This window comes from Chiloscyllium punctatum, chromosome 3 (assembly GCF_047496795.1).
Source record: "Chiloscyllium punctatum isolate Juve2018m chromosome 3, sChiPun1.3, whole genome shotgun sequence".
Taxonomy (NCBI): domain Eukaryota; kingdom Metazoa; phylum Chordata; class Chondrichthyes; order Orectolobiformes; family Hemiscylliidae; genus Chiloscyllium; species Chiloscyllium punctatum.
In genome coordinates, this window is record NC_092741.1 from 153,214,085 (window position 1) to 153,226,971 (window position 12,887).

At 40.6% G+C, this 12,887-nt stretch overlaps 1 protein-coding gene across 3 annotated transcripts in view; it reads left to right on the forward strand.

Moving 5' to 3' along the window:
• Window positions 1–12,887, forward strand: part of LOC140466848 (uncharacterized) — a 49,820-nt gene that overhangs the window by 22,589 nt on the left and 14,344 nt on the right. For all 3 annotated transcript variants that reach the window (XM_072562576.1, XM_072562593.1, XM_072562584.1), the window contains exons 5-10: window positions 1,164–1,286; window positions 4,301–4,423; window positions 7,448–7,570; window positions 9,235–9,357; window positions 10,131–10,253; window positions 11,825–11,947. In XM_072562576.1, the coding sequence (XP_072418677.1) occupies window positions 1,164–1,286; window positions 4,301–4,423; window positions 7,448–7,570; window positions 9,235–9,357; window positions 10,131–10,253; window positions 11,825–11,947 (738 nt within the window). The remainder of the gene's footprint in view (window positions 1–1,163; window positions 1,287–4,300; window positions 4,424–7,447; window positions 7,571–9,234; window positions 9,358–10,130; window positions 10,254–11,824; window positions 11,948–12,887) is intronic.

The window sequence follows — 12,887 nt, forward strand, 5'->3', positions numbered from 1 at the left end:
TGTACCTGCCCTTGTGTTAAATCCACAAGAATTTTAATTGCTGCAATCATTTTTTTTCCCAGCTTAATTGCAGACTAAGGCCTTAGATTAGATTCCCTACGGTCTAGAAACAGGCCCTTTAGGGCAACAAGTCCACACTGACCCTCTGAAAAGTAAACCACCCAGACCTATTGCCCTATTCTATATTTATCCCTGACTAATGCACCTAATACTATGGGCAATTCAGCATGGACAATTCACCTGACCTACACATCTTTGGACTGTGGGAGGAAACCAGAGCAAACCCATACAGACACAGAGAGAATGTGCAAACTCCACATAGACAGTCATCTGAGATGGGAATCGAACCTGAGTCCCTGTGCTGTGAGGCAACAGTGCTAACCACTGAGCCACTGTGCCTTCTTTAAGAGGAGCAGGTTGCCTGTTGCACCTTGTGTGTAGCAATATGCCTGTATTTCCTGTCACTGGCAGCAGCTTGGTGACATGGGAACCATGCAGAAATTGTTTCGATGAGGTGGGAAGACAAATATTGATTCTTATCCACATCAATTAGAATTAATATGGTCACAAATCACATACACCTTGCCCTAAAATATGGACAAGTGGCCTGCTTCCATGCTGTAGGGATTCTCTTCTATGAAATAGTGACTCAATTGGAAGAGATCAGTTCTAGGTATCATTATGAGGTTCACATGCTCAGCATAGTACTCATACATAGCCACAACCTATATTTCCATAGCCACTGTAACATTATAAAATGTCATAACATACTTCACATGAGCATTAACAAAGTTTACCAAGCTACATGAGGGGATATTTTGCATAGTCGATCAGAAACTAGATTGTACAACTTTTGGAGGAGAAGAGAGTGATATGGAACTTCAGTTAAATCAGGTTAACAACTACATGTAACTACCCTCTGAAACAGCAAAGCGAGTAGCTCAGTTTTACAGCTAATCTCTTATGAAGATCCGTCATCACTTTCTCAGGAAAATAACTGTAGCCTTGCTCATATCACCCACGTGAAATATTACTTACAGGACATTTTCTTCTCCTGGGCAATGTTTACATTGACGTTGCCAGTTTATTTTCCTGTAAAAAATGTTAGGTTGTTTTCTTTTCACTAATTTTTATGGATAAGATATTTTATTGAAATATTTCAGTTGAGGATATGTGTGCCGATGGAGACCATGACTGTGAGCACATGTGTGTGAGCACAGCAACATCGTATTACTGCCGGTGTCGTCCAGGGTTTACATTGAATGAGGATCAGAAAACCTGCTCACGTAAGTAATATATCATTAATGTGTTCCTTCCAATCTTTCAAAGGTATCTCACTTGAACACACCCACAAATACTAACAAGTCCATGTGCAGAATCTAATAGGTAGACAGCTGATTGATGTGAGTAACAGGTGGTAGATTCAGGCACCAATGCCCCTATCACCTTTGGGACAGATTCATGCCATCGTTTACGCACATCATATGTGGCATGGCTAGATCCTCGCTAGTCTGCAATGAGTTGCTAATTGATGGGGATCATTGCTTGTTAAATGTCTTGTTAACACGCCAATTTACCTCATTAATATTCAGCTTCCCATCTTACCAAACTTGTCAAACAAATCCACTGTTGAGGAAAACACGACAAGGAAATCGGAGCAGCTTCCTGGCTGCTTCAGCTGGCTGCTTGCTGTAAATTACCTCCATGTTGGAAACTAGGCACCAACATCTCAGCACACCTTCCATGGTCTCCAGGCACATGCACCTCATGTCCATAGAGATGTGCCAACCTCTCAGAACCCTCACGGCCCCTCTCTAATCAACTTACGAGATGCTCTCTACTATAACACTGCACCTTGAGCTGCCAGAACAACTCACATTGTAATGTTGCCATAATGACAGTGTGAATTCAGAGATACACACCCAGCCCAGATTGTATCTCGGGGATTTTTGCCTCCGATCAGAGAGCACAATGACTCTGAACTTACCGGCGTGCTCTCAATACCCCTGAGTCATTGGCCTTCCCTTGCTTTTTCCACATTGTCCCCTTAGCCAAACTTTCTAGACTTAAATTATTGCTGCCTTGTCGATTCACATAGTGCAGACTCAAAAACTGGGAAGCTTGTCATCGTTCTGAAGACAGATCATCGGACCTGGAACAGTTTCTTTCTGCACAGATGCTGCCAGATCTGCTGAGTTTCTCCAGCAATTTCTGTTTTTGTTTTGAATTTCCAGCACCTGCAATTTATTGCTTCTTTTGTTTTGTTCAGCTTGTCACAGTCGTCAGTAATCTTCAATTAAGTCAAGGACGATAGCCTCCATTCAGGGTTTCCTAGCACAGTAAATCGGGGTAACCTTTGATATCAGCCCTAGGCCCAGCTCAGAAGATGGGTCACTCAATCTGTAACATCAACTCTGTTTCTCTGCACAGATGCTGACAGACCTGCTGAGCTTCTCCAGCAATTTCTATTTTTGTCTCTGATGTGTGGCATCTACAGTTCTTCTGTTTTTAATTTGGTCAGAGTTAGGATCTTCATAAAGGGGCGAGGAGCTGGAAGATGGGCAGACTACCATCATCTTGACTGTTTTGGCCCTAATGTTGCTGCTTTTCTCCTGCAATGAGAGAGAGAGAGAGAGAGAGAGAGAGAGAGACGGGCTGTATTACAGCAGATGAAAGTGGGAGGCATTGGGAAAGTGGGGGAAAGTTGGTTCAGTTGGGGTGATGTCCTGAATGAGTGAGAAGGCAGTGCTGAGGCCAATGTGTTGGCTGGGTGAGAGTGAATGGGAACGGTGTTGCAGGCATTAGTGAGAGTGGTAGAACTTGAACCTTGATGGCAAGTGAGTACAGTGGCAGAGTTAGAGGGAATGTGGAATATCAGAAAGAAGATGGTGGAACTTACCCTAGCAGAGTTGTGATGGAGACTGACCTTCTTCCTACAATGCTGTAGGAGACTGCTTTAACCCAGATCGCAACATTGGACCAGGCTGGCATGGTCTGACGTTGTGAGTTCCACAGCTGGTCCTGGTGGAGGAGGAAGTCCCATGTCATTACCAACCTGTCCCCCAGGACTTCCAGGACCCTGCCCACAAACTAGGGCAGTCATTTCCCCCTGAGTGCAATGTCCAGGGCAAATGTCAGGAGCCAAGCAGGGTAGCATTGGCCTAACCGTTAGTCTGGGGTGCAAGATGGTTTGGTGAACGGGATGTCGGTGAATTCAGGATAGCCACTGAGAAAAGAGGTGTGGTAAGATGGGATGGGAAATCAAATGTTAGAGACACCAAAGATTTGTGGTAGGTCATTATTGAAGCACGTTTGGTCAGATACAACCAGAGACATTGCTGGGCCTTGCAATGACAAAACTCTGAATAAAAACACAATGCAATTCAAGCTTAGCCAAAAAAGAAGGTAAGGTTCAGCCCTGTGTGTTCTGAATGGCTGCATTACTCTGGATATTGGAATCAACTAATTCAGAGATTCAAACTAATGTCAGAACCACTATTCTCAATTTTAATTAAAAAGGTGCTTCTATTTATGGATTAACTTAATTATGGATGTTAGTCAGAAGTTTCAGAACCTATTTTCTCTGATAGTTTGCTGTCCAGGTAACTTATGTTCAAGCTCATTATTTTATTAACTTTTACTTAAATATTGAATATCAAAACAGATAATAAATCACACATGGGTACACAAGTCCAATGAAGGGTGTTCTCTTTCAATATTATTTCAGTGAAAATCACAATTGTCTTTTAGTCCAAAACTGGAAACAATGATACAAATCCTTCAACATAAAAATAAACATTTTAAGATGATATTAGAGGAAGTTAACAGGTCTAGCATGTTATCCATTTTTATTAATAGCAAGCTGCATTTATATTAATTAAATGGGAGCATTGTCAAACTAACTTGTTATTGAGACAAAAGAGAATGTGTGGTTGGTGATTAAAAACTTGGTCAAAAAGTTATGAATAAAGGAGGAGACCAAGATAGAGCTGTAATACATTCTAATCTAACAGTACATGGTTGATTATAAAAATGTAATTAACAATCTACATTGCTAGCTCTGGTTTCCCCCACTGCTTCCAGCTCATTTATACAAATAGCCCTAATGATACCCACCTAGATGTCAGCACATTAACTGTAGATTTTCTCAGGAAAACTACAATAATTATTTGTAATAGTTTTACATGAAAAATCTTGATTGTGATTATTGCTACTATCAAAATACAGCAATTAATTTTATATTTATATCCCTCACCAATTTTTGTGGACAAGATATATTAAATTTAATGAAATATTTCAGGTGAGGATATGTGCGCAGTTGGAAACCATGACTGTCAGCACATCTGTGTGAGCACAGCAACATCGTATTACTGCCGGTGTCGTCCAGGGTTTACATTGAATGAGGATCAGAAAACCTGCTCACGTAAGTAATATATCATTAATGTGTTCCTTCCAATCTTTCAAAGGTATCTCACTTGAACACACCCACAAATACTAACAAGGCCATGTGCAGAATCTAATAGGTAGGTAGCTGATTGGTGTGAGTAACAGGTGGTAGACTCAGGCACCAATGTCCCTATCACCTTTGGGACAGATTCATGCCATCGTATACGCACATCATATGTGGCATGGCTAGATCCTCGCTAGGCAGCAATGAGTTGCTAATTGATGAGGATCATTGCTTGTTAAATGTCTTGTTAACACGCCAATTTACCTCATTAATATTCAGCTTCCCATCTTACCAAACTTGTCAAACAAGTCCACCGTTGAGGAAAACACGACAAGGAAATCGGAGCAGCTTCCTGGCTGCTTCAGCTAGCTGCTTGCTGTAAATTACCTCCATGTTGGAAACTAGGCACCAGCATCTCAGCACACCTTCCATGGTCTCCAGGCACATGCACCTCATGTCCATAGAAATGTGCCAACCTCTCAGAACCCTCACGGCCCCTCTCTAATTAATTTACGAGATGCTCTCTAATATAACACTGCACCTTGAGCTGCCAGAACAACTCACATTGTAATGTTGCAGCAATGACAGTGTGAATTCAGAGATACACACCCAGCTCAGGGATTAGCCCAGATTGTATCTCAGGGCTTTTTGCCTCCAATCATAGAGCACAATGACTCTGAACTTACCGGCGTGCTCTCAGTACACCTGAGTCATTGGCCTTCCCTTGCTTTTTCCACATTGTCCCCTTAGCCAAACTTTCTAGACTTAAATTATTGCTGCCTTGTCGATTCACATAGTGCAGACTCAAAAACTGGGAAGCTTGTCATCGTTCTGAAGACAGATCATCGGACCTGGAACAGTTTCTTTCTGCACAGATGCTGCCAGATCTGCTGAGTTTCTCCAGTAATTTCTGTTTTTGTTTTGGATTTCCAGCACCTGCAATTTATTGCTTCTTTTGTTTTGTTCAGCTTGTCACAGTCGTCAGTAATCTCCAATTAAGTCAAGGACGATAGCCTCCATTCAGGGTTTCCTAGCACAGTAAATCGGGGTAACCTTTGATATCAGCCCTAGGCCCAGCTCAGAAGATGGGTCACTCAATCTGTAACATCAACTCTGTTTCTCTGCACAGATGCTGACAGACCTGCTGAGCTTCTCCAGCAATTTCTATTTTTGTCTCTGATGTGTGGCATCTACAGTTCTTCTGTTTTTAATTTGGTCAGAGTTAGGATCTTCATAAAGGGGCGAGGAGCTGGAAGATGGGCAGACTACCATCATCTTGACTGTTTTGGCCCTAATGTTGCTGCTTTTCTCCTGCAATGAGAGAGAGAGAGAGAGAGAGAGAGAGAGACGGGCTGTATTACAGCAGATGAAAGTGGGAGGCATTGGGAAAGTGGGGGAAAGTTGGTTCAGTTGGGGTGATGTCCTGAATGAGTGAGAAGGCAGTGCTGAGGCCAATGTGTTGGCTGGGTGAGAGTGAATGGGAACGGTGTTGCAGGCATTAGTGAGAGTGGTAGAACTTGAACCTTGATGGCAAGTGAGTACAGTGGCAGAGTTAGAGGGAATGTGGAATATCAGAAAGAAGATGGTGGAACTTACCCTAGCAGAGTTGTGATGGAGACTGACCTTCTTCCTACAATGCTGTAGGAGACTGCTTTAACCCAGATCGCAACATTGGACCAGGCTGGCATGGTCTGACGTTGTGAGTTCCACAGCTGGTCCTGGTGGAGGAGGAAGTCCCATGTCATTACCAACCTGTCCCCCAGGACTTCCAGGACCCTGCCCACAAACTAGGACAGCCATTTCCCCCTGAGTGCAATGTCCAGGGCAAATGTCAGGAGCCAAGCAGGGTAGCATTGGCCTAACCGTTAGTCTGGGGTGCAAGATGGTTTGGTGAACGGGATGTCGGTGAATTCAGGATAGCCACTGAGAAAAGAGGTGTGGTAAGATGGGATGGGAAATCAAATGTTAGAGACACCAAAGAGTTGTGGTAGGTCATTATTGAAGCACGTTTGGTCAGATACAACCAGAGACATTGCTGGGCCTTGCAATGACAAAACTCTGAATAAAAACACAATGCAATTCAAGCTTAGCCAAAAAAGAAGGTAAGGTTCAGCCCTGTGTGTTCTGAATGGCTGCATTACTCTGGATATTGGAATCAACTAATTCAGAGATTCAAACTAATGTCAGAACCACTATTCTCAATTTTAATTAAAAAGGTGCTTCTATTTATGGATTAACTTAATTATGGATGTTAGTCAGAAGTTTCAGAACCTATTTTCTCTGATAGTTTGCTGTCCAGGTAACTTATGTTCAAGCTCATTATTTTATTAACTTTTACTTAAATATTGAATATCAAAACAGATAATAAATCACACATGGGTACACAAGTCCAATGAAGGGTGTTCTCTTTCAATATTATTTCAGTGAAAATCACAATTGTCTTTTAGTCCAAAACTGGAAACAATGATACAAATCCTTCAACATAAAAATAAACATTTTAAGATGATATTAGAGGAAGTTAACAGGTCTAGCATGTTATCCATTTTTATTAATAGCAAGCTGCATTTATATTAATTAGATGGGAGCATTGTCAAACTAACTTGTTATTGAGACAAAAGAGAATGTGTGGTTGGTGATTAAAAACTTGGTCAAAAAGTTATGAATAAAGGAGGAGACCAAGATAGAGCTGTAATACATTCTAATCTAACAGTACATGGTTGATTATAAAAATGTAATTAACAATCTACATTGCTAGCTCTGGTTTCCCCCACTGCTTCCAGCTCATTTATACAAATAGCCCTAATGATACCCACCTAGATGTCAGCACATTAACTGTAGATTTTCTCAGGAAAACTACAATAATTATTTGTAATAGTTTTACATGAAAAATCTTGATTGTGATTATTGCTACTATCAAAATACAGCAATTAATTTTATATTTATATCCCTCACCAATTTTTGTGGACAAGATATATTAAATTTAATGAAATATTTCAGGTGAGGATATGTGCGCAGTTGGAAACCATGACTGTCAGCACATCTGTGTGAGCACAGCAACATCGTATTACTGCCGGTGTCATCCAGGTTTTACATTGAATGACGATCAGAAAACCTGCTCACGTAAGTCTCCCACCATTAGCCTGTTTTTACCCACACTGTTCGTGTTGTAAACAAATGAAATTAATTCATAGAATTGTTCATAAATCTCTCATGGGTAGGTAATGCCATAACTATGGTATTTAATTCAGTAAGATGAGGTCTGGTAATGCAACTGGTCCATCTGAAAGTGTATGTTACGACAGAAACTCAGACATCCTGAATGATCAGTAGAGTCATAGAGTCTTAGAGATGTACAGCATGGAAAGAGATCCTTCAGTCCAACCTATCCATGCCGACCAGATATCTCAACCCAATCTAGTCCCACCTGCCAGCACCCAGCCCATATCCCTCCAAAGCCTTCTTATTCATATACCCATCCAAATGTCTCTTAAATGTTGCAATTGTACCAGCCTCCACCACTTTCTCTGGCAGCTCATTCCATACCCATACCATCTCTGTATGAAAAAGTTGCCCCTTAGGTCTCTTTTATATCTTTCCACTCTCACCCTAAACCTATGCCCTCTAGTTCTGGACTCCACAACCCTAGGGAAAAGACTTTGCCTATTTACCCTATCCATGTCTCTCAAAATTTTGTAAACCTCTATAAGGTCACCCTTCAGCCTCTGACGTTCCAGGGAAAACAGCCCCAGCCTGTTGAGCCTCTTCCTATAGCTCAACATCCTTGTAAATAGTTTCTGAACCCTTTCAAGTTTCACAATATCTTTCCGTTGGGAAGGAGACCAGAATTGCAAGCAGTATTCCAACAATGGCCTAACCAATGTCCTGTACAGCCGCAACATGACCTCCCAAATCCTGTACTCAATACTCTGACCAATAAAAGAAAGCATACCAAACGCCTTCTTCATTATCCTATCTACCTGCGACTCCACTTTCAAGGAACTATGAACCTGCACTCCAAGGTCTCTTTGATCAGCAACACTCCCTAGGACCTTACCATTAAGTGTATAAGTCCTGCTAAGATTTGCTTTCCCAAAATGCAGCACGTCATATTTATCTGAATTAATCTCCATCTGCCACTTCTCAGTCCATTGGCCTTCTGGTCAAGATCCTGCTGTCCACTGCACCTCCAATTTGGTGTCATCTGTAAACTTACTAACTGTACCTCTTATGCTCGCATCCAAATCATTTATGTAAATGACAAAAAGTAGAGGACCCAGCACCGATCCTTGTGGCACTCCACTGGTCACAGGCCTCCAGTCTGAAAAACAACCCTCCACCACAATCCTCTGGCTTCTACCTTTGAGCTAATTCTGTATCCACATGGTTCTCCCTGTATTCCATGAGATCTAACCTTGCTAATCAGTCTCCCATGGGGAACCTTGTCGACCACAAACACCATTTCACCCAGATATCTCGATGACAGTCTGCTAATGTCACTTCGGTGCTTGGCAGGAAATCAGATGCATGTTGGGTTGCAAATGTCCTCTAATACAGTCTGACAGGCAGTCAGCCATACCAATGATTTCTGACAAGCCCCATACCACTTTTTTTGATTAATAATTGTACATTTGCTTATGTATTTGACATAAATAAAATGTTTTTGTGGGCAATGTTTTAGTTTATGATATTTGCTCCTGTTAAAACACAACAATGAATACTAAGGTGTTTTTCTTCATTAAAAACTTTTGTGGTTAAGATAAAATTAATGTAATGAAATATTTCAGGTGAGGATATGTGTGCTATTGGAAACCATGACTGTGAGCACATCTGTGTGAGCACAGCAACATCGTATCACTGCCGATGTCGTCCAGGTTTTACATTGAATGAGGATCAGAAAACCTGCTCACGTAAGTGACTTAGCAATATCATGTTGTTTATCTAAACTTCCACAGATCACTCAATAATCCCAGCAAATATTAATATTAACATGTTTTGCTCAAAGTTTTATTGTTAATGTTGAAAATGAACTAAGATGATTTCTAAAAATGTTAATCTATCACTCCAAAGTACATACGTGCATATTAGGGTAAGTATTTCATTAGGAGTTCTCATTATAAGTCTTAACTGCACTAAGTATGAGAGGAAATCATTAAAACCATGCATCAAGTTGGGAAAGAGGTATTTCTGAGTGATATTATGAAGTTCATCTATCGAGCTTAAGACCTACATTGAACCATAACAGCAACTGGCATTAATATAGCACATGTTACACACTAATATAATCCAAGGCACTTCTCAGGAGCATTGTCAAACAAAATGTCTCATTGAGTCATGTGAGGACAGGTAAGAAACTGATGAGTTAAAAAGGAACAGCTTGATGGAGGAGACAAAGGTGGACAGCTTAATTTAACTCTGTCTGAACACTGCCTGATTCGTTCTGATATCCTCTGATGTGTCCTCACAAGCAACTCGATCCACAAATAATCTCCAAGATCACCTATCAGCAAGACAAATCGTAGGTTTTCTTACATTCCTCACTGAAATACTTCTAATAACACATTTATATTTACAATATTAATGTTTTGATTTTGGCTACAATTAAGTTGTAACAATGAATGCCAGATTGTATCCTTCATCAATTTTTGTAGATGCAATCCAATTATTTAACGGATTATTTCAGGTGAGGATATGTGTGCTATTGGAAACCATGACTGTGAGCACATCTGTGTGAGCACAGCAACATCATATTACTGCCGATGTCGTCCAGGTTTTACATTGAATGAAGATCAGAAAACCTGCTCACGTAAGTGACTTAGTAATATCACGTTGTTTATCTAAACTTCCACTCAATAATCCCAGCAAATATTAATATTAATATGTTCCATTCTATGGTTCTTTTTAATGTTGAATATCAACTGAAGTGATTTCTAAAAATGTAAATCTATCACCCCAAGTTACAGCATGCATATCAGGATAATTATTTCATGAGGAGTTCTCATTATAAGTCTTAACTGCACTAAGTATGAGAGGAAATCATTAAAAAACAGGCATCCAGGTGGAAAGAGGTATTTCTGAGGGATATTATGAAGTTCATGTATCCAGCTCAAGACTCACATTGAACCATAACAGCAACTTGCATTAATAAAACACCTGTTCCACACTAATATAATCCAGGGCACTTCTCATAGAGTCATAGAGATGTACAGCATGGAAACAGACCCTTCGGTCCAACCTCTCCATGCCGACCAGATATCCCAACCCAATCTAGTCCCACCTGCCAGCACCCGGCCCATATCCCTCCAAACCCTTCCTATTCATAAACCCATCCAAATGCCTCTTAAATGTTGCAGTTGTACCAGCCTCCACCACTTCCTCTGGCAGCTCATTCCATACACTTACCACCCTTTGCGTGAAAATGTTGTCCCTCAGGTCTCTTTTATATCTTTCCCCTCTCACCCTAAAGCTATGCCCTCTAGTTCTGGACTCCCTGACCCCAGGGAAAAGACTTTGTCTATTTATCCTATCCATGCCCCTCATAATTTTGTAAACCTCTATAAGGTCACCCCTCAGCCTCCGACGCTACAGGGAAAACAACCCCAGCCTGTTCAGCCTCACCCTGTAGCTCAGATCCTCCAACCCTGGCAACATCCTTGTAAATCTTTTCTGAACCCGTTCAAGTTTCACAACATCTTTCCGATATGAAGGAGACCAGAATTGCACGCAATATTCCAACGTGTCCTAACCAATGTCCTGTACAGCCGCAATATGTCCTCCCAAATCCTGTACTCAATACTCTGACCAATAAAGGAAAGCATACCAAATGCCTTCTTCACTATCCTATCTACCTGCGACTCCACTTTCAAGGAGCTATGAACCTGCACTCCAACGTCTCTTTGTTCAGCAACACTCCCTAGGGCCTTACCATTAAGTGTATAAGTCCTGCTAAGATTTGCTTTCCCAAAATGCAGCACCTCACATTTATCTAAATTAAACTCCACATTGTCAAACAAAATGTGCCATTGAGTCATGTGAGGACAGGTAAACAACAGATGATTCGAAAAGTAACAGTTGGATGGAGGAGACAAAAGTGAACAGTTTAATTTAACTCAAGCTGAACATTGTCTGATTGGTTCAGATATCTTCTGTGTCCTAGCAAGCAACTCAATCCATAAATAATCTCCAAGATCACCTATCAGCAATTTTTTGGAGCACCAGTTGTAGGTTTTCTTACCTGAAATACTTCTAATAACATATTTACATTTGCAATATTAATATTTTTAAATTTTACTACAATTAGGATGCAATGATGAATGCCAGATTGTATCCTTCATAATTTTTGTAGATGTAATTGAATTATTTAATGCATTATTTCAGGTGAGGATATGTGTGCAGCTGGAAACCATGATTGTGAGCACATCTGTGTGAGCACAGCAACATCATATTACTGCAGGTGTCGTCCAGGTTTTACGTTGAATGAAGATCAGAAAACCTGCTCACGTAAGTGACTTAGCAATATCATGTTGTTTATCTAAACTTCCACAGATCACTCAATAATCCCAGCAAATATTACTTTTCAAGTGTTTCACTCTATGTTTCATTGTTAATGTTGAAAATCAACGGAAGTATTTCATAAAAATGTTCATCTATCACTCCAAGGTACATACGTCCATATAGGCTATTTGTTTCAGTAGGAGTTCTCTTTATAAGTCCTAATAGCATGAATTTATGAGGGGAAATCATTAAAACCATGCATCAAGGTGGAAAGAGGTATTGCTGAGTGATATTGTGAAGTTCATATATCTAGCTCAAGACCCACATTGAACCATAACAGCAACGTGCATTAATATAGCACCTGTGACGCAAACCAAGGCACTTCTCAGGAGCATTGTCAAACAAACTGTGTCATTGAATCATGTGAGGACAGGTAAGCAACAGATGGGTCAAAAAGGAACATCTTGGAGGAGAAGATGAAGGTGTACAGCTTCATTTAACTCTGGCCGAGCATTGCCTGATTGGTTCAGATATCTTCTGATGTGTCCGAGCAAACAACTCAACCAAAGATAATCGCCAAGATCACCTATTAGCAATTTTGTAGCGCACCAATTGTAGGTTTTCTTGCATTCCACACCTGAAATACTTCTAATAGCACATTTCTATGTGCAATGTTAATATTTTTGTTTTGATTTTTGCTGTAATTGTAGTACAACAATGAATGCTAGATGGTATCCTTCATTAGTTTTTATAGTTTAAAGATGAGAGGAGAAGATTTAAAAGGAACCTAAGGGTCAACATTTCCACACAGAGGGTGGTACATGTATGGAATGAGTCGCTAGAGTGGTATACACTGGTATAATTACAACATTTAAAGGGAATCTAGATGTGTATATGAATAGGAAGGGTTTAGAGGGATATGGGCCAAATGCTCGTAAATGGGCCT